Source organism: Branchiostoma floridae, chromosome 10, assembly GCF_000003815.2.
Source record: "Branchiostoma floridae strain S238N-H82 chromosome 10, Bfl_VNyyK, whole genome shotgun sequence".
Lineage (NCBI taxonomy): Eukaryota > Metazoa > Chordata > Leptocardii > Amphioxiformes > Branchiostomatidae > Branchiostoma > Branchiostoma floridae.
The window spans coordinates 10,937,640-10,959,600 of record NC_049988.1 but is presented as its reverse complement, the minus strand read 5'-3'; the positions used below and the strand labels follow the sequence as shown (position 1 = coordinate 10,959,600).

General features: G+C 41.7%; 4 protein-coding genes and 1 long non-coding RNA gene across 5 annotated transcripts in view; 1 reads left to right on the top strand and 4 right to left on the bottom strand.

The window, feature by feature from the left end:
- Nucleotides 1-21,961, top strand: part of LOC118424537 (trichohyalin-like) — a 565,429-nt gene that overhangs the window by 492,423 nt on the left and 51,045 nt on the right. The gene's annotated exons all lie outside the window — the stretch shown is intronic.
- On the bottom strand, nucleotides 3,547-6,111 carry LOC118424562 (protein neuralized-like). The gene is made up of 5 exons (XM_035833185.1): nucleotides 5,986-6,111; nucleotides 5,501-5,586; nucleotides 5,173-5,225; nucleotides 4,159-4,674; nucleotides 3,547-3,992 (listed from the first exon to the last, which is right to left on the bottom strand). Exons 1-5 carry the CDS (start codon nucleotides 6,067-6,069, stop codon nucleotides 3,706-3,708), a joined length of 1,026 nt encoding a protein of 341 aa, XP_035689078.1. The 5' UTR covers nucleotides 6,070-6,111; the 3' UTR covers nucleotides 3,547-3,705.
- LOC118424360 lies at nucleotides 6,089-10,586 on the bottom strand. Its single transcript, XM_035832909.1, has 12 exons — nucleotides 10,100-10,586; nucleotides 9,737-9,894; nucleotides 9,454-9,588; nucleotides 9,202-9,314; nucleotides 8,792-8,915; nucleotides 8,469-8,548; nucleotides 7,992-8,080; nucleotides 7,336-7,784; nucleotides 6,954-7,067; nucleotides 6,759-6,817; nucleotides 6,413-6,536; nucleotides 6,089-6,115 (listed from the first exon to the last, which is right to left on the bottom strand). Exons 1-12 carry the CDS (start codon nucleotides 10,584-10,586, stop codon nucleotides 6,089-6,091), a joined length of 1,959 nt encoding a protein of 652 aa, XP_035688802.1.
- Nucleotides 11,194-11,904, bottom strand: LOC118424581. Its single transcript, XR_004832214.1, has 3 exons — nucleotides 11,790-11,904; nucleotides 11,432-11,531; nucleotides 11,194-11,271 (listed from the first exon to the last, which is right to left on the bottom strand). It is a non-coding gene; the product is annotated as an uncharacterized LOC118424581 (long non-coding RNA).
- Nucleotides 12,235-21,960, bottom strand: LOC118424358. Its single transcript, XM_035832908.1, has 30 exons — nucleotides 21,868-21,960; nucleotides 21,640-21,752; nucleotides 21,277-21,403; nucleotides 20,962-21,041; nucleotides 20,679-20,785; nucleotides 19,974-20,486; nucleotides 19,634-19,730; nucleotides 19,352-19,421; nucleotides 19,146-19,197; nucleotides 18,891-19,021; nucleotides 18,636-18,742; nucleotides 18,236-18,365; nucleotides 17,989-18,068; nucleotides 17,818-17,872; nucleotides 17,463-17,566; nucleotides 17,166-17,292; nucleotides 16,992-17,071; nucleotides 16,409-16,623; nucleotides 15,708-16,205; nucleotides 15,373-15,521; nucleotides 14,952-15,074; nucleotides 14,642-14,735; nucleotides 14,445-14,493; nucleotides 14,242-14,299; nucleotides 14,071-14,104; nucleotides 13,857-13,885; nucleotides 13,551-13,663; nucleotides 13,102-13,228; nucleotides 12,798-12,877; nucleotides 12,235-12,526 (listed from the first exon to the last, which is right to left on the bottom strand). Exons 1-30 carry the CDS (start codon nucleotides 21,958-21,960, stop codon nucleotides 12,235-12,237), a joined length of 3,927 nt encoding a protein of 1,308 aa, XP_035688801.1.

Here is a 21,961-nt window from a genome sequence, read left to right as displayed (position 1 = left end):
AAAAGACAAGTGTTGGATTCAGCAAATGCTGCTTCTAGGGCTTTCTTTAAAGGTGTAATAAGGATAGACTGCTTCTGTGGCAAATATGTCTCCAGTGTAAGACTCTTTTATTGATACACGCAGTATTGTTGTAAAGTTGCAAATAGTCTGGAATATCATCAACGGAGAGAGGAACTCCACACCAGATCTTAGTGATGGTTTTATGTAGGTGTATAGTGCATCTCCTTGAAAAAGTACACCATCAAGGTCTGTACTTGTCCAGGTAATTGCTTGTCTGCAAGTACTGTGGTTAACAACTGCCATTAAAGCATTTGCAGTGCATTGTTTGCCTCTATTATCTCCACTGAAAATGATGTCACCTTGGTGGTATTTTCCCGATAAAATAGATTCACACATTGTTCACAATATATGTGTTCTTTGCTTGACTTTATTTGCACAATGCACAGTGCTCAGTGGCACGATTGAGTCTGGTGTGTGCAAAATGCACAGTGCTCAATGGCACGATTGGTCTGGTGTGTGCAAAATGCACAGTGCTCAATGGCACGATTGGTCTGGTGTGTGCAAAATGCACAGTGCTCAATGGCACGATAGGTCTGGTGTGTGCAAAATGCACAGTGCTCAATGGCACGATAGGTCTGGTGTGTGCAAAATGCACAGTGCTCAGTGGCACAATTGGTCTGGTGTGTGCAAAATGCAGTGCTCAGTGGCACGATTGAGTCTGGTATGTGCAAAATGCACAGTGATCAATGATCTGTTAATAGGTCTCAAGGTCTAATTTGGTTGGATCAAGGACTCTCTTTCAAACCTCTTTGGTTGGATGCAAAATGTAATGCGTAGATTTCAGCAGAAGAAGTATAAATGTGTACTGTGTAAAATCTTATTGAGTACAGACTTTTGCTAGCTGTAAGTTTCTGTATATTACTGTGTCACTTGTATATATAGCAGAGAACAGTCTAAGGCGTCACTGAAACAGAAAGAAAATATTGTCTTGATCACATAACATCTTACTAGTACCAACAAAAAGCAAAAATCTACAAAAGTTCAGGTGTGACATCTTGCCAACTGCTTTGCTGATTGTTTAACAGTTAGCTACAATCCGTTGTTTTCTACTATTCTTTGGAAATGTATGTTTTAATGTATTAGAATCCGATCCATCTTTTCAACTTGTACGATATTTTTACAATCAAAAATGCCCTGCATAATGCCTCGCATCGGCTCAAGCACAGTGCACCATTAAACTATCTAAATTCTCGTCAATCCCCACACACTGGTTTTACTAAAAAAACTATATACCGTTCCTTGGAAATATGTTTCAATGTGTCCGAATTCATGATCACTATCTTTTCAAATTGTACGTTACTCTTACGATCGAAAATGTCCTGCAGGACCTCCTGCAGCTGCATATATAGACGCACGCCCCCCTCCCACCCGCACGTAAACTGTTCCAATCGTTGCACAATAAACTTGACTGTATACCCTCCACAAAATCTTTCGTCAAATGTCGTGCTCATTTTACTCACATGACACTACGCCTTAGAATGTAATGTTATATTTTAATACATCCGAATTCCAGAAAGATAACTTTACAAACTGTACCAATTTCTGTACGATAAAAATCTCACCTCCTCCGCACCGTCAACGCCCGTGAGGGTATTTACCGGAATAACCCGAAATGACCCGGAATAACCCGGAATAACCGTAATATTTCTTGTTCCCATGGCCATATATACATTATTTTATGCCAAAATATTGCATTCTGCGATCTTAACTTATCAAAGCACACTGTATTTCGGTAGCTTTCATCCTTTATTAAGGTTATTCCGGGTTATTCCGGGTTATTCCGGGTTATTCCGCTAAATACCCGGACCCGTCAACGCTATCGCAAAATGAACCGTGCGATTTAACGACAACTCCTCAAATGTTACATGACCAGTGTTTTACTGCAAATCAAGAAACATTTTCCTTTCCTAGACTTTGCTAATGAGCGCTGCAATGTTTTCTGTACGAGTAGAGGTCATGGATAAACAGTATTCTTACAACGTTTATTTGAAGGGCTAAGAAGGGCTGAGAATTGTCGTAAAAACGCACGGTACATTGCGTTTATTTGAAGGGCTGAGAAGGGCTGAGAATTGTCGTAAAAACGCACGGTACATTTTGCGACCATAGCAGACCCATCCAAGGACGAACCATTAAACCGGGGACAAAGCCGGGCGCCTTCGGCGCCCCGGCAAAAAAAAAAACCTCACGGTCATAGACAATCACGGTCTATAACTATGTGTTGCCCTTGCATTTTACTAATGGGAGTGATCGAAGTGTACATATTATGCTAGTAGAATTGTAAAATATATTCTGTATTGTTTCTCTTTTTTTTTTTTTTTTTGGAGTTTAAAGTTGACCATACAAAAGTTACTGTACTTTTTGTCGTATCAACAAAGCTTGGTGTTGTTGTATATACCAGGTAAGTTATAGCGTTCTAAGGAGCTACCACGTCCAAATTTCAATTTTCTTTTGTGAAGCAAGATGACACTAAATAAACGGTGTTTTCTATCTGTTTGTCGGTAGATATATCCAATTTTCCTTCATAAGTTACTAAAGTGTGTTAATTACTCACGGATGTAATATAGCCTTGTGCACCAGGAGAGCATTTTGTAAGAAGTGTATTTGTACTTTGTTACCCTGTCATCTGAGACAATACAACCTAACCCATGATACAAGGACAATTACTTCGTAATGGCGCATTTTACAATGTGTGTCTCGAGTATTTTCATAATCTGCTAAGTTATAGAATTAAGAACAAATGAAGGAACTGTTCAAATTAATCTCATCTCTTTTTGGTTCGCGTTCGCATCACACCAAATAGTCATCTGGATAGTTAGTAGCAGCTTTATTGTTGGCCCATTCCGCATCTGAAACATTTCTGAATGCTAAGTGAGAATAACACCATGCATGAAGGACATTTCGTATGTCTTGATCAGTCAAACTGATGCTTAAGTATCCTTAAGCACATATACATAAATGATCCGACCCATGAATGATGCGCAATATAACGTTATACGTTACTGCCAAGGCACTTATGATATAAGTCTTTTGAGAGAAGGAAACATAAATCTAAATCTATTACATGCCAAAAAGCAGTTACTCAAGCAACTGAACATCTTATTACCTGGATGCCTAGTCTTCATCGACGTAAATCTATTGTGTCTATTGTGTAAAGTTGGAATAGACTCTATTCCAACTTTACACATTATCGATTTACATAGCGCTGAATCTTCTACATTTCAAGGTGAATCCTGGTTTACATAATACAATAGATTACAGGCTTCAGTCTGCTAACGCACAAAATATCTTGCATAGGTTTCTATTGCCCGCACGCATCACGATGTTGCTATTTTCTCCAATCAAACACGTTTATTATTATATTTCCACCGGCACAAAGGAAAAAGAAGCCGAAGTTACTTTTTGCTACACTATAGTACCTATGATAGTACCTATGCTAGCTTGACTATGTGAATTTGACTCTGCATGCATAAGATGTATATTTACAGTTATTCATAAATTGAGCAGCTCATGTTTGGTCTCCAAAAAAATTCTTGAAATATCTCACAATCCTAATTGTAAAACCAATGACGAATGAAGACATTCATTCCTGGATTGCATTATTATGTAACGTCTTTTTTTTACAGCTATCGATCAATGGCTTGACGTTTAGTCAAGATCGAATTCGTCGGTTGTCGATGGAGTGGTGTATGTGGTTGGTTCAAAGCTGAACGGTCCAGGATCACTTCCTATTGGTGACTGGTTTCCATCGCTCATTGGTCGCTTGAAGTTGAAACTGGTACCCATTGGTGGTTGGAAACTGGTACCCGTTGGTGGTTGGAAACTGGTGCCTGTTGGCAGTTGGAAGTCGGAGCCCATTGATGAAGTGAAACCGGTGCCCGGCAGTTGAAAAGTAGAGCCTATTCCTGGCTCTCCAGTTTCATCGTCGTCAGTTTCTAGAGTAACGATCATAAAAATAATGTTAGGTTCACATTTAAAACCAATATTGAATATATGAATGGTTATCAACCACTGTAAGAGAGTTAACGTTTGATACCAAGTATACCAACTAGACATCATTGTTTTGAAATGTACAGATATAATAATGGTTATTTTGCTGACCTCTATTGACAAATTTGACAGCTTTTGTGGAACCGAACAGATCGAGGATCGCCCACAGTGGTTTATCCGTCGGTATGTCGCTGAAGACCTCGACTTCCTTCATGGTTTCCTCTCCATCAGCGCTAAACAGAGAGTACACCAAGGATCCGCCGCTGTCTACGTGAAAGTTCAGCACGCTCCCCTCGGTGGCGACATCCTCCCCCAGTGGCTCCAGCCAGTAGCCGTCCTTCTTTGCCAGGTCAGTCCCGAATAGCGGCAGTTCCGCCGGCTTCCAGAAGAGGGGGTTCTCCGTGGTGACTCCGAACATCGCCGCGCACTTGGTGTCGGGCTCACAGTCGGTGAACTCCACTGCCACGCGCTTGTTGGCGCGGAACGGTTTGGAGGTGAAGACGATGGCTTTGCTGATGTCTCCTAGCCGCCGAGCCGTTCTCTTGTCCTCCGACAGCTCGATGTTAGCTCCGTGGACAGTGTGGAACTCTACATCCTGCAGTTCTTCAATACCATCATCTGTCAGACCTGGAAAGAACACGATAAAATTAATTACTCCCAAGCAGAGGTTGAGTCGGAAAATTACACCGGCGCTCCTCTTACCTCTGCCTCAAAACGCATAGGAGCGCCGGTGTAATTTTTCCGACTACTACAATATCTACGCGACTCAACCTCTGCTTGGAGAGTAGTTTGACATTACATTTTTGTATTGATGAAGGGTACACGCAATGACCCCCTTTAGTTGTACATAAAAGCGTTAAAACTAGGTCCTTCCCACTGCGTTAACAATCTCCGATTCATTAACTCAAACTTAGTGCAGGCACAGTACAGCAGGGGCTAGTCCGCTTGTAATGATTTATTTGAATTTCCATTATCTTTCCCATAAGTGCCAGGTTCTGGACAGAAAAGCATAATGCAAAAGCTATAGTTTAAAAGTCTTTGGTATGACTCTGTAGGGGAATCAATCACGAACCCATGTATGACCTCTCGCACGCATAGCATCTGATACATCTATTCCTTGCTTACCTCCGAGGTGGTCCTCCAGCCGGGTGACGTCAATGTACCCGCCAGGTATGGTCCTGTCATGAATGTAAAAGAGACAGCACGTGACATATCGTACTATATTGACACGATGTCATTGTCAGTATGTCATAGGTTATGCCAAAGAATCCTATATACCGAGCGCAGCATCATTTAACATAAATTCTTTTGATTCCATATTGAGGGGACCTACAACTATTTGGTTTGTAATTTACCTTTGTAATTTAAAAATTAGTCTGTGGAATTTTCGTACTTGCTTTATAACGTAACGTCTGCAGTGAATGATGACAAAATCTGTATCCTTCCTCCTTACCTCAGACATGCGTCGATTGATGTGATGGTTGGCTCTAGAAGGTCGTCATTAGACCGAGGGAACATCAGCGTCTTTTGCTCCTCTCTCTGTAAGGCAAAGATCAGTTTCAAAGTTAGTAACATTTCACAAAGAGACTCACATTCAGTAAACTATAGGGTAAGGGATTTTCAAATCGGTGGGCTTGGCTAGGGTATCAAATATTCACAGGCCACCTGGCGACATCTCCAGAAGTAAAGTGTAAAGCAATTGTTAACCACCATCTGGTTGTGACGTTTCAGTTTATTGATATAACGTTACTGTAATAGTAATATGACAAGTGTAAATTTCTTACGCATGAAAAAGGACAAGTTGCGCCCATGACTTGAATGCAGGCAATGTCAAATACAATGTACTAATAGCTACTACTAGCATCAGTGCCATATTCCTTTTTGGCGACGCAACAGGGACGATGCCGTTCTTTTATTTACAATGAACTTTGAACTTACAATGATCCAGCCAGCAGCGGTCATGAACTGCACGACAGACTGGGTGGCGGCTGCAGCGGCGAGGAGAAACATCCTGTCTCTCATATGGATGGTTCTCACCTCATCACTGCTTGGTCGGTTTAAAATTTTCCTGTAAAATCAAAGATATGTAAAATTAAAACACCTGTTATGACTGGCATGTCAAAAAAATGGAACAAAGGCCAATAAACTTTTCGACAAACTTTTCAACCGATTACATTTTGGGCATGTGAATTACCTATTTGTGCTAGAAACATCATGACCAGACAACTTCGTGGAACTTTCAAAGGAGTGTAATACCTACATTCTTGCAATTGGCACTATCTTGTATATGGCAATTCTGCATCACGTTAGACGAAATATACCTTAGACGTATTTTCGAGTAATCAATATTGGTAAAAAAAAAAACTGTATTTTCACCTTGTTTGCATCCGAATGTACGAGAGGGCAATCCTGGCTTTATCACCTGATGCCTCTTCCTTGATGACGTCAACACATGCTTCAAGGATCGGGACTTTTTCCCGGAGGAACGCCTGATAGAAAAAGAGTATCCAAAACTTTAGGCAGATGTACGCTTATTGCTACCCCTGTCTCGCATTTCCAACGCTGCTAAATTGATACAGTTGTTTAATAGTTATTCCATTTGGAAACTTCGTGGTGATCTATATATTTAACATAAGTAAAGTTTCATGTGTAAATAAACAACAGAAAATGCGATTTTTGCAATGAATAGTAACGATTTATGCTATGCTCACCTCTTTCTCTTCCTCAGATTTCTCCGGTGGTTGAGCACCATTAGAACTTGCTCCCTTGTCTGTTAAAGGCAAAAGAGTCAGATAAGCATTTCATTGTACTGTATGATCTTTTTTCTAAGTAATAAGAAATACACAAAACACCCCAAGTCTACTTAATGCTTTATAAGCTTACAGCCTAGCATGGAGACGACTCACATGTCGGTATGCTGGGCTCCATGTCATAGAGGTCATCTTCCTCAGTGTCCCATGGATATCCACTAGTATTCTCGTCATGGGCGCCAGTCGCTGCATGCGTTGGTGCTGCTTCATCTGAATAAGACAGTGTCCCATTAGAACTCACTTGCATGGATACGTATTTGTAAAACATGATGTAGAAGGATTGAAAGACATCGCATCCACGGAGCTAAATCATGCTCTTTATCTCGAGTCAGAAAGGACTTGGAGTGCGATTCCTTAGCTGTAACATTGCTCTTAGTATTCTGAACATAACCGTCTGCTTACAGAACCGCTGTGATTAAGTACTGAATCACTAGACCTTTTATTACTCACCTTCATAAACGAATGTCACTTCCCCGACCCGTCCTTGTAGGACCAGAATGACCCAGAGAGGCTGGTCTGTCGGGATGTTGCTGATGAATCCTCCAGGAGGCTTGCTGTCCACACAGTACGTCAGGTTTCCTGTACAGCTCACGGACAGCTTCAGGACACGGCCTTCACCGGTCAGGCTGTCGTCAAGCGACCAGAGCCAGAAACCGTCCGAGCTTTTCAGGTTAGAGACTTCCTTTGGTAGGTCATCTAGGTTCAATGTGGAAGGATCCAGGGTCGTAATGCCGACGTGAAACATGCCGTCAGACACTGGTGTAGTGTGTTCAGACATCTTTACAAACACCTCATCGTTGGCTTTTATTTGCTTTGCGCTAAAGGTAATGGTGCTGCTTATGTCGGTTGAGCCGTCACTGTGCGTGGCCGTCCGGCCGTCATCTGAGAGCGTGATGGCGCTACCATGTACCTCATTGAACGTCATACCTAGTGAAAAGTACAAAAATGCTTTTGTGATGCAAAATGTCATATCGACGATACTGCAAGTGTATCATCTTTCTACATAGCATACTGTACCTTGTAAATATCTAGACAATGTACACATCTAAAGAGTATAAAAATGACCGAAAAAATCTCTTCACGGTGCTTAGTGCTTCTTTACCCAGCAATATTCCTATTTCGCTGAGATCGTACCTTCCACTGCTGTAGTGTCGGGAGCTCGCTCCGCATCACCCACCGGGTCTTTCCTTCCGTACAGCGAGATCGGCTCCATGGGGAAGGTACTACGAACAGCAGAAAGACATGTTACAAACCCTTTTCCCAATTCAAAAAGGCTATAATAAGGATTGTTTTCTGACAATGCACTCGGGCAGAATGATGAAGGTTTTCAATCGGTTAATAATGATTCACCTTTATTCGTTTGGTAACCTATATCCGTTGTATTAAAAACAGGGTATTTAGGGATACTAAGTCGACGGACGGTGGTTTCAAACTGTAATAATATTTTTTAACAAATACAATTTGGAACAACCATCCGTCGACTTCATATCCATTAATACTCTGTTTATAGATACAACGGATATAGGTTACCCCGCGGATAACGGTAAACTAGCTTCACCACGGTAGTGTAGTGCAGAATGCAAGTAGAATACTTTCAGTGATAATGCTCACCTCAGACATTCGTTCAGCACATCCACAGCAGGCTTTATCAGTGCATCGTAGTAGTTGGGAAACACCATGTTGTCTCCGACCTGGAATTCAGGTAACAGATGCTTTTACGATGGCACAGATAGGTACATTGAACATGCAAAAATAGCCCCGGGCTTTTTCGTCATTTGTAGTTTTCTCGAATGCAAATATTTCTGTATTAACGTATTGCAATAATTGACCGATTGCATCAATGAATGAGTGATGTTTACGATTTGATTGCAATATTATGTTTGTTCAAACAAATTTCATACATATTTTGTATAGACAAAGACAACACCCCCTACCTGCACCCATCCCGCGGCCACCATGAACTGCTGTGCCGACCTTGGCCGCATGGCGTCCCAGAACGTGCCGGATCGGATGTACACCTGTCTGTACCGCTCATCATCAGGGTTGTTTAACAGGTTACTGTAGTGGGATATATGAATGAAAATGTTCACGTTTATTCACTTTTATTCAAATAGCTATAACGACCCAACAAACCATAGTTATAATGATACTGAAATTCTGATTGAAAATCAATGATATGGTATGAGAAATTTCGTATTTGTAATCTGTTCAGTATCACAAAGATTAGCATCATTTGGAAATAAACATTACTTCAACATAGCTTAATGCATGACGCAAAATTTGATCAAGAATATATAAAAGTATGGTTCTGAATGAGAAATGATATGGAATGGACTTGTCTGACCTCATCCGGTTCAGTAGGTACTTGAGAGACGTCTTGGCCTGTTCCATTGTCTCATCCTCTTTGATCACATCAACACACACCTTAAGGAGTCCGGTCTTCTCCTCCAGGGAAAACTGTAGTAAAAGAAGGTACATATCTCTTTTGATCGTTGAGATACTCCTTAATACGACAGGGACAAAGCATACATACAAACACACATAAACATTTGGTAGTAAACTTTTGGCTCTTTACTGAAAAATATGAAAACCATACCTCCTCTCCCTGCATCTTCATGATGAAGTCCATGCGTTCCTCTTTTGTCATGCTGTTTAGATCCACTTCCTCCTCAGGAGAATCGTCTGACTTTTCTTCTTCTGGTGGTGCAGATGTAGCTTCCGATGGCTTAGGCTTAGAGGGAAAATATACATTATACATTTCTGTTTATCTAGTATGTAAATTTGGAGCACAAATTTATTCGGCGAAAAGTTTCTATAACTGTCAATGCACCCGAGGTGAGTAAACAAAAGCTACCATTACATGAATGATCTTTGCGTACCTTCTCATCCTGTGGCTGCAGATGAGCATGTGTGTCAGGAAGAGGGACGTCTCCCATTGGATCATACAGATCAGAATCCACCGCGAATGGTGTGGCGCCAAGCTTTTCCTCCTCCACTACATCAGCCGGCGAAGACGACGTGTCAGAATCCTTGTCATCTGTAAATAGAAAGAACAAAAGTAAACCAAAGGAAAAAGTAGACCAAAATCTCTAAGATGATAAGCATCAGTTGATATAATTCTAACACATCTATTTCATTTCCTAAATTTATGCAACTTGAGCATGGATAGCTTTCACAGTAGTCCATGACATTTGCTACATGCAATATGTACAAACATAGTGTATGAACAAAACCTTGTATACCTTTCTGGACGAATGTTAGAGCAGTGACTCCTCCGTCCATGTCCATCATCACCCACAGTGGCTGATCAGTGGGCAGGTCGGGGATGAGAACTCCCTTGTCTTTATCATTGACGGAGTACATCAGGTTCCCTACACTGCTGACAAACACCGTCATCACATCACCCGGCACTATGCGCTGTCTCCTGATCCGCATCGCCCAGTAGCCTTCCCTGTTTGTGAGATGGGGTATGGCGTTCGGAGGGAGATTGGCGGACTCAAGTGTGAACGGGTCGACCGTTGTCACTCCGAGAACCAGGTCTCCTTTGCTGGATCCCTTCCGATCGTACCAGTACTCGGTGAGCTCTATGGAGACTTTTTCATCGACAACAACGGGCCTGTCGCTGAAGACTATGCCGCTCCCAGGCTTGGAGGAGTCCAGCAGAAGCCGGGCCACGCTCCTGTCTTTGGTCAGCAGGACTGCGGTGCCGTGCACAGAGTTGAAACACATGGCTGCAAAACAGAACCATGGACGTTTTATAGCATTCTTCACACAACCAATCCGCTAATATGACTTAGTATGATAGAAAAATGACAGAGATGTATAAGAGTCTGAAATGGAAGGGGGGGGGGGCGAGAAGACATTGGACGATCTACGTGAACATCACCATGCCAAGACGTATTGTGTTATTTTACATACCTTCTGTGTTTGCACTTGATTCTTGTGGGGCTGCGTGTGCCTCCTGAGTTATTCCTTCGTCCTGTGACTAACGTAAAGCAGAGTAAGTTACTCTTAGTTTACATAGAAGATGAGTTAATGAGAAGAAGTATGCAAAAGAAAATCGGGAATGAAATGATTTATGTAAGACTCATTTGATACTTTGAGGATAGAAGTTATTTACCACTTCACTTGCTCCCGCAACGAACATCCCAGGCTCTTCTTTAATGTCTGATTTCGTTTCCGTCAGTTTCCTGAGAACGACGAAAAAGTTTTCAGTACAATTCTACTGCTAATGTGATAGAAATGTAAACTATAATATGATTATCCTTCTGAAATATTTCTTGTCTATTCATGTCCGTAGAAAGACAGTATGCAGTTATCTCTTACATATTACTCACCTGTGAGATTCCACAACGACCTCCAGAGCTTCATGCAGCAATTCCATCTCTGTCGGGAAGATGATCATATTCTCCACCTGGTTTAATACGTACGTGAAATACAGAAGTGTGAATACATGCGGAGTTAACAATGTGTAGTCAAATGTAATGTGAACAAAGATTTCTGTGTTTGATTCTGTCAATGTTGTACTCCAATGATTTTAGACAGCATAAGATTGCAATCTGACGGACCCTTACCTGGACACACCCTGCAGCCACGAGAAGACTCAGGGCGCTTGGCGGAAGAAGATGGCGAACATGGCGTGACGTCTCATCCCTGGAGTTGTCCACAACATCCCTTGGTAGGATAAAGGTGTAGATGTCAAGAAACCACAGAGTGTACAGTATCAAACGTACATGTAAGTCTATCTATTACTTTTTGCAATCCTGTTGAGTTGGTCTTCAAGCATCAGAAGTTAGATAGGCGCTTCAAATGATAAGAGACAAACCAACAACACTTGGTGCTATCACACACCCATGGTAATTTTGAATGTAATTGTCATACGGCTCAAAACCCAATAGTCAGGTTTTATCCACGTTTCTTCTCAACACATACCTCAACATTTTCTCCAGGACAGTAAGGATCAGCCATGCTTGTTGAGGTGTTTCCTCCTGTAGCAGTTCAGCAGCCTTTGATCTGAGTACGTCCAGACCGGTCTCCGGCTCTTGCGGTGCCTGAAAGTGTAATTCAGAGGACAATACATGTACTCGTAAGTAAAAAAATGTTTATTTGAATACAAATTACAACTTAACAATACCATTACCCTATGTGTATCTGTAAGTGCATCAGGGCAAACTGAAGGACTTTCAGCACCAAGGACAGCAGGGTTGTGATGAAGACTTGTTAGTTTTACAGACGACAGAAAGCAACATTAAAGGTCACCAAATACCAGACAAAGACGTACTGTTAACGTTATGACAGGGCGTATATCAGTAACATGAGGGCTTATCAGCACCAAGGACAGTGCCATTTTGTTCACAAATATCTTTAGTGTGAAAAACTACTTCATTATAGTGCCCTTCATACACAGAATAGCAGCGATCCAGGAGATGGTGTTTACCTCTTCCCTTACTTTGTGTACAGCATCAGTGGCCAACTCTTCTCCTTCCATGCTAGTTTCTATTGCCTCAGTAGGTGCCTCAGTTGCAGCTACTACTCCAGCCCCTGTAGCTTCCACCTCTTCAGTACTGCCCGTAGGTGCCTCTTGGTGTGAAGTGTTGGTACATGCTTCTTCTTCAGCTGTCTCAGTTTGGGCCTCTGCAGGGCTTTCAGTCTCTTCTCCTTTCAGTTTCCTGGTCCATTTAGACGTCCAAAGAATGCTATCAGTTCATACAGCCCACGGTATTCTAAGTTCGGTATTCTTTTCACTATTGCCATTCACAATCGGCATTAACTGCATTATTTATATAGCAGTAGTAAGTGTAGTAGGTAGTTAAATCACAAAAGAGATTGGTAGAACCTTTTTGACTTCGTCGTCTTAGGCAGATATGACGATTTTGATGAAAGCATACAGGTGTCAATCTTTGTTGGTCTTAATTAAGTATTTACACATGTACAACTGACCTTAAGGCTCCATCTATTGCTTTTAGTGTCGGCTCCAGCAGATCATCAGCAGATGTCGGTAGGACAAGCGAGTCATCCGACTGGGAGCAAACAAAGACGGCATTAGACAGGGACTTACGGAAAATAAGTTGCTATGGTATAGTCAATGGATATCTTCTCAGCTGTCCCGGGCGAATGACCTCTTATGGAATATGTGATAACTTGAATTGATTACGGAAGAAGAGAATTGGGGGATCACTAACATATGTGATAGCTTAAAAAGACTCTTTTATAAGAAGCCCATGTGCAGAAATGCTGACCCTACCTGAACCCATCCGATGGCAGACAGGAGCTGTATGGCGGTAGGCACGTCCGTGATGTGACCAGAAATGGACTTGTTTTTCATCCGGATCTGTCGGTACTTCGGGTCACCAGGGTTGTCTAGAACGTTACTGTGAACAGAAAGATAGAGACTTAAAAGATAACTAGGGCTATGATAAATGCACAATTTTAAGATATTCTGAAGACATCATGCTGTATGTGGAAAGTAATCAATGCCAACCGTCCTATCACATCTCATGACTTGATCAATGATGAATTAAAACATCTCATCATCTTAAAACAAATGGTTTAACGTTACTCTGTTTAATGTTTTGTTTTGTTAATTGCAAGTCACACATGGTTTGCTCTTGTAGTTTATTTGCAAAAAAAGTATAAGATACATGTTTTACTTTTGTTTTATTCTAAAGATAGGTTCATTGTGTTTAACCATACCTTGTAATCTGTCGAATAAGAGTCAGCGACATTATTGTCGTGTCCTTGTCTGCTTCCTCTTCCATAGTTTCGATACATGCTTGCATGATCTGTACCCTGTCTTCCAGGGAAGCCTACAAAGGAAACGGGAGTATCGTCAATGTCACATAGCTGGATTCTAAAACCAACTAGCAAATGAGAGGATATCATGTTGGTAAAATGTAAGAAAACGATTGTAATATGAATGGCAGTCAAACCACCAAAAAATCAGTATTGTCCGAAAACGTCATCAATAGGGATACAATTGAATTCGTTATCTGGACCTACTTTTGTCTCAGCCAATCCATAACCTGCACCTGTAAAAAAAACAAAGTATTTATGGTTAATAAAAAACGCATTTTATTGACGAAAATTCCGATGTTAATATTTCATTATCAGACAAAAGTTGTGTGTTGTGGTGTGCCATACAAAGCAACAATAAAACACCAAGAATGTGATATTATTGGATCGTCAATGGTACGACATTGTTTAAGGATCATACCTAAACCTGAAGACCTCTCTTCAGATGCGGAGGTCTGAAAAAATAGACGACAATGTTAATGTACATAGACGCTATGTGCATTGGGGTCAAACATATTATTTCGTAAAGTTATGTATGAAACAATCTTTCCCTCAGTGCAAAATTATATATGTTATTCATATCAATACTTACTGATCTCCCGAACAGATGCTGGAGCTCTGATTTCAAAATAGTTTCAAAGAAAGCTGACCTGAAAGATAACAACCAATAATCTCATCTTTAATCTATTTGCCATGTAAATTGGATCTAGGTTTTGATTACTCTGCATTATAAATGTACAGCAATACCACAATAGAAATGAAATGTCACAAAGAGAAAGTAGTATTATGACTTACCCCAGTTTTCCCAGCAGTTCAGATGCTATATTAGACTCGTCATCTTCATCTGAGAAAATAGGAAGCACGAATAGTGAATGTACATGGAAACATTCGCTCATAGTTGTGTCATTGTGGTACGGAAATTGCAATAGTTTGTGAGACAGCAACCATAAACGGATCAACGACTAGAAACAAATGACTCATATATTTCATACCTTCATCGTCAGACGAGTCTCCATCTTCAGTTCTCTGTCTGATGGCATTGATCAGTTGGATGAGCTCCTCTGGTGGCTGTTCCTTTGCCGGGTCCTGTGTGTATAGATGTATCAAAAGCTTATCGTTATCAAAAGCTTATAGTTAACCCTGTGTGAAATATGTGAAATTTTCATATCGACTTTTCACTAGAACAATAGGATTCTAAACAAACTGTATAACACCCAAACAATTTTCAAACAATCAAGTTTAAACAATATTCGCTATTGAAGCGAAGATAAGCTGTGTTCAACATTATAAATTGTATCGTACCTCGACCTGTTGCTTGAACTTTTGAAAGGCAAAAGCTAGCTTTTCTTCCTCGGTCATTGAGTCAGCGTCAACAGTTGTCCCTGAGGCTGAGGGAGACTCGTGACTTTCAGGTGCAGGTGTTGTCTGAAAAAGTGTGCGGGACTTAGTGTAAAACGTAAGATATGAGTCATACCTGCTACGTTTGACATCTATATATATATGATAATATATTACATGTTGTGAACTTGATGAACATGGAAGTTCATGCTCCATCCTTACATTACTCTATCGTCCACTTCGCAGAAATGCTGAAGTCCAACAGTAAATTCTTAGGACGTCACACTGTCACAGTCATACATATATATGTGTGCGGTTCTATATCGTGCAAACATGCACAGATACAACTCAGAAGGTTACAAACGGTGTTAACAAGTTTACTAACCTCACTTTCTGCGCCCTTGTCGTTTTCAGCTGTTTGTGGGGTTTCATCGTCCAGGTTGCTTGTTGCAGCATCGGGAGGAGAGGTGGTGACGTCAGGCTCAATACTCCAGCCTTCCCAGGGCATCCTGAACTCATAGTGGTCATCTACACCTATCAGTGGCAGAATGAAATACATCTACTTACTACAATTTGTACTGTTTATGTCACAATAAACGTTTTGGTTTAAGAAAATGATGTTTTGACTTCCTTCCAATACTAGACTAATATACAAGAATCATGTAAGCTGATCACTGGTATTTCTTTTTTTAATGATATTTAGAAAACATTTACAGCCACCTTCAAATGTGAGAGTCGTAGCTCCGCCATCCATGTCTAAGATTGCCCATAACGGTTTGTCAGTCGGTATGTCGCAGAGATGAACCTCGTCCACCACGTCCTTTAGGGTGTACGTCAGGTTCCCGTCCTTGTCCAGGTAGAACGTCAGCGTGTCTCCCGAGCCCACGAACTTTCCCTTCACCCGCCTCGCCCAGTAGTTGGTCTGGGCAGTGAGGTCGATCACACAGGGAGGTAAGTCGTCTTGAGACAGTGTCGAAGGATCTTCGGTGGTAAGTCCCAGGATCACGACGCCCCTACCGTCTTCACTGGACCTGGATCTGTACTCTGTGATCTCCACGGTCACCTTTTCACCGATGTCAATAGGCCTGCTGGTGAATGTGATGGCGCTGGTGTTGTCGTCAGTGGCGTACAGTCGCCTCATGGTCCTACCTCCGTCCTTCAGTTGGAGCGCGTTGCCATGAACACTGCAGAAGGCGAGCCGCTGCCTTTTGTTGCCAGCTGTAAAGGATACAAATTCATGATCAGTTGGGTCTATATTTACTGTGAGGATTTGTATGGTGTGGTGAAGTGCATACTAAGTATGCATTACCTACGTATGAGATATGCTGAAATATGATGTGCCTGACATGTATACGTAAACAAAACGTCACTTAAAGAATAAGCAAAAAGATCAGGCAGTGCTTCACAAATAAATTCCATACCGGTCTTAGCTGGGGCCCAGGCTTTGAGTCCCGGCGCTGCAAACGGTGTTTCCACTTCTGGTGGTTTCTCCACCTTTGGCGCGATCTTTTCCTCAGTAACTTTCTCTTCTGCTTTCTCCTTCTCCTCTGGAGGTGTTGTCATCTCCTTCGGTACTTTCTCCTCTTCCTTGGCTGTTTCCACATCTTCATCTTCGAGTTGGAAGTCAGGGAGTTTGCTGGAACAAACCCAATTTGGTAGTCATACAAGATGGTCTCACAAGTTAGTCACTCTAAGTTGATTTGTGCCCAATAGCCAGGGGATAGTCTGGGTAACACAAGCTCTGCTGTCCGGGGCTGTAACTGGCCCCTCCCGGCGGAAGCAGATGTTGGGCGGGCTGCTATAAGCGAGATTTAATCAGCCTAGCCAGGGGAAGACTGTGCCAATAATTCAAAACAGCTGTCCACTTCCTTTGTATACATGTATTTGTAATTTATTCTCTATAAGCAGAAGACCTCCCACAAAAAAGCTTGAGTTATCATGATAGAGCGCAACTAACATTCATACTTACCAAAAGATGGGGAAAAGATGGAGAAATGTACTTACCTTAGAGCTTCCTCAACGGTAGCCAAGATGCGATCAAGGCGCTTGTCACAGTACTTGGGGAATATCAACTTATCTCCGACCTGGAAAAGATGACAAGCAAAATATTAGATGCTTAGATCACCCGTATATCAACGGTATTTCTTGCAACAATCATATTTTAGAGTTTTCCCCAACCTGAATCCATCCTGCGGTGACCATGAAGTTCCTTGCTGCCTCTGACCGCAAGATGGCATCGGCGTACACCTTTTCCTTCATGTTGACCCTTCGGTGTTTGTTGTCGCCTGGGGTGTCACGGACCCTCCTGATTGGACGACATCAAATAATATTTAGTTTTAGTTTAAGACCAGTGCATATAATGCTTTGATACAGAGTAGTCTTGGTAAAGGCAAAAGTAGACAACAGTGTGTGAAATGTGAAGACTTCTTAAGTCGAAGCCACAACGTATGGATAACGAAAGATAACATAAGTTACCTTGCCACATCCCTGATAGTGGATAGAGTGATCCTCTTTTGACCTGTTGTCTCCATCTCTTCTATCTCCTCCAGACAAGCCTTCAATGATAAGTTCGTATTGTCCTGATGGGACGAAATGAATGCACAAAACATGTTAGATACATGTAGTTACACTTCGACAGTTTTTGTCTGTTGCGTTTTGGAATGTCAGTTGACCAGATTTTCCAATCATAAGTGGTAGACCCAATGTTCATTGATAGGCTTAATTCGAACGTTAGCAGTGAATAAATCGAGAGAAATTGTCTCTACAGTAAATTAGGAAAGACGACAACTTCAGTAAACAGTGACGAAAGGTTGCTACAATTTTCCTTTACCTCAGATACTCCAGTCTTCTGCTCTTGGGCTGGAATTTCGTCTTTATTCAAATTGCTGTAAATTAGCAAAAACTACCTTTATTAGAAAGAATTAGAAAGAAGAACAAACAATATAATTAATTTTGAGATGATATGAAAAGCGACATTCATTTTTAAGATTTTGTCTCTTACCACAGCCCTTCTTCCAAGGCCACCAGGATTGGTCTGGCATCTTGACCGCCATACTGGGGGACGACTAATATTTCACCCAGCTGTGGAACAAAAAGAAAATATGTATGTCTCAACAACAGATTATTATCACTCAATGCTTCAAATGAAGTGATGTGCTCTCATTCTTCGGAGGAATAGATGAAAAGAAAATCTATGTAACTGATTCTTAGAAATATTTCGTGATCCAGGATAGTAGATATCTATCCACCTTCTTCCATCCCATCTTCAAGAAGAGTCGGTGTGTATTCGGGGTGGCCGTTATTGCTTCAGCGTAGGGAACGTCCTTGGTAGTCAGCTTTCGGTAGTTGTCATCGTTGCCTTTGTAATTCGTGATGTTGCTGCGAAAGAATTTGAGGTAACATTAAATAACATCTAGATATTTGTCTTAAAAAGTATGTCTCACAAAGCGGCTATTGTTTATCATAATGTAAGATAGATGTAGAAATTTAGACACAAATTGACTGACGATTCAATCGTTAAAGATAGAGACGGGGGTAGTCGACATTGACTAATTGGCCAATACGTTGACGTCCTAACGCCTTTTGTCTTAAAGGGTATGTCTTAAACGGTAGTATAGCGAAGAAATCAGAGCATCATTTTGATCTCACCGTGTCATTGTCCACAGAGTGGTTAGAGTCAGTTTGGCCTGTTCCACGGTTTCCTTCTCCAGAAGCTCGTTCACGAATGGTGTCAACCAGTTCTCTCTGGGCAGGTCCTGAACAATATACAGGAATAATATTTAACAATGCAGCGATATGTAATGCGTTGATTCTAAGATTGGTGTCAAATTATCCATGGTTTTGAATGCAATGTGAACATTAAAGTACACAAAGGCAGAAACTTTTGCAGGATTTAACCTTCACCTCAGTAGACATGCCGTCATCATCAGCTTCTGCCCCGGCAGTCTCCTCGGTAGCAGGACCTGCCGCTTCAGCTGCAGGGACTGGGACTGCAGTTTCTGAAGGTACCTCATCCATGTCTTTTCTTTCTTCACCTGTTTGAATTTAAAGGAGATTATGCTGTCAAGGGAGAAGCATTCATGTGATATCTGAGGTCCTCTTCAGAACAGGCATGGTGAAGACTGTAAATATAAAATTTAGAAAGGACACATAACCCACCAGCAGGTTCACTGGCACTGGTGGATGCGCTCTCCCCGCTAGCGTCGTCAGCCTACATTGTACAAAGAGCGAAAAACAAGCAGCAGATTATCATACAAAGACTGACCCAAATACCATAACAATAACTCTCACTCAAAACTGGATATCAAAACTCTGCATCCGCAAATCAACCCAATACAACAGTCACCAAGCCTGTTAGATATCACATATGGTTTAAAAAACAATGGACAATAAAACGATACCTTCTGGCTTTCCCCTTCTTTGTCACTTGTAGAGCTGCGGATACAAAGAGACATTTCAGTTGAGCTGAGGAGAGTGTGAAATGTTCCATTGAAATTGAGAGTTACACAGAGGAACATCTATAACCTGAGAATTCATCACAATAAGACAGCTAGTGTTTCTACGAAATTTGCCTTAATGCTACATCAATAAATACTGTTAATGAAAACTGTCACATGGAAAATAGGCATGAATGAAAATTGTCTTACGGAATGTTTTCCGCAATGTTAGACAACAGACTGGCCACATAGCTGCGATCGTTCTCTGTCAGGAAGGGCACCTCTTCATCTGAGTCTTGTTTCTCTTCTGTGGAAATAGAAAATAGTCGAAATTTAATGACAGACAGATCTCTGATATTTTTAAGGTACAACAGAAGTTGTTTTGCTATCGCGCGCAATGGGTGACAAGCAAATACCCTGGGTGCCAGACAGGATCGGGCAGCTAGCCAATTTTTCGGGGGCCCAAGGCAGTCAGCCCACCGATCTAAAGTTAGCTCTCGGGGAGTTTAAGTCCGAAAGAGGTTTTGGGTAGCAAGCAAACTGAACTTGCCTATGTCAACAAAGCTGATTGCAGTGGTCGACCCGAACAAGTCCAGTACCGCCCACATGGGCTTGCCAGTTGGGATGTTGCAGACGATGTCAATCTCTTCCACGGTCCGGTCCTCTCCTTCAGCGTACACTGAGCACTTCAGGGAGCCGCTACTGCTGACGTAGAATGTTAGGATGTTTCCAGGTAGGGCCACGTCCTCTCCTATTGGCTCGCTCCAGAAGCCGTCATCGTTTGAGAGGTAACTTAGAAACTGTGGCAGTTTCTCTGTGTCCCATTTTATGGGGTCTACGGTTGTCACCCCCAGCACAACAGCGCTTTCTACGGTAGGGTCCCTGTCTGTGATATGTACAGCTATCAGCTGATTTACGCGGAAGGGTTTATCGCTGAAGGTGATGGCATTGCTGATACCGCCCTTGCGACGTGCAGCTTTCCTGTCGGGCGCCAATGTTATGTTGGACCCACGAATGACGTGGAACCTCATACCCCGTGATACCTTGACGCCAGTTGGCAAACCTGAAAGGTTTAATGAGGTAGCGGTGTTGCTTTCAAGCGTGCGACAGAATTTATGTCACAATATAGGGTATATAACGTTATATACTTATGTCTGTAGCTGTCAACACATTGAAAACATAGGCAGGTAGATACGAACATGATACTATTTTTACGTGGACTTTTCAAAGGAAGATTGTTATGTATCTGTCCCACCTTTGACCAGTTTATGTGATCCCTCCGAGGATGCCTCTGCTGCACTCTGTGGGACGAAAGGATGCCCCAGATCGTCAGTGTCACCAGGTGTCTCCCAAGGTAGGGAACTGTGCAGGACGAAAATGATTGAATGAGTTCAAATCCAATTATTGACGAAGTAATACAAACACTCGAAGATCCGCTTGAAGCGTGGACGTAATGCTGAGACATAAAGACATTGTAAACATGTCTATATCTTGAAATCTTGAATACTGAACTATCATGTATCTATCGTTGATATTACCTCAGCAAATCATCAATGATCTGTAGTGTCGGGTTGAGCAGCTCATCGTTAGATTTGTTGAAGACCATGGTATCTTCAACCTTTGAAAAATAAAAATGGGGCATATATGATTCAGACCAATTGCAAGTTGGAGCTTTAGGATGTTATATTGCTGTTTTGTTTAACGACACATAGCAGTTGCCGATTATACTATCCTTATTTTTCTCCAAAGCACAACAACAGGAGTTTTGAGACGACGATGCTCCCTCTACAGAGAGAAGCTGAGAATAACACGTCTTCTAGGTGGTGAAGTCATCTTTAATTGATACCATTTACCTGTTTCCACCCGGCTGCAACCACGAATTGTTGCGCATTCGTTGATTTCATGACAGTCTCCTGAAACGTCTTGTTCTCCACCCGGACTTTCCTGTACTTCTGGCCATCAGGATGCTTCAAAATGTTGCTGTTGAAACATCAGGAGGAGACTAGTGAATGATATCAAGAAGCTTTGATAAGGTAAGTATAATGCCATATAGAATTTACCACCCTTTCTTGTTGTCTATTCCTAAACGTTTCCATTACTTTCAATTTACACCTTTAACGTTACTGTGACAAACAATGTAAGAGTATGAAATTAAGAGTGAAATCTTGAATATGAAACGGGCAGCAGAATGTAAAGATCCAAATGATGCCTCTTACTTGGTCATTCTTCGGATAGTGGTTAAGGCCTGTCTGACCACGTCCGGCCGTTCTTGTTCTTTGATGATGGCTGCACATGTGGAAATGATCTGAATCTGGTTCTGAAGAGCGTTCTGTGTAATAAGATGTGTATTAATATACGTGTTTACTCGTCATTTCATAGGAAGTATAAAGTGCCATGTGATATTTGAGATCCGATTTCAAGAACGAAGACTAAAAGCAGGTTACCTTTTCCTCTGGTGGTTGCGTTTCCTCGGTCGCCCCCTGGTAGACATCCTCGTCTGTAAAGAACCAGGAAAAACTATCAAAAGTTGTCTCCATG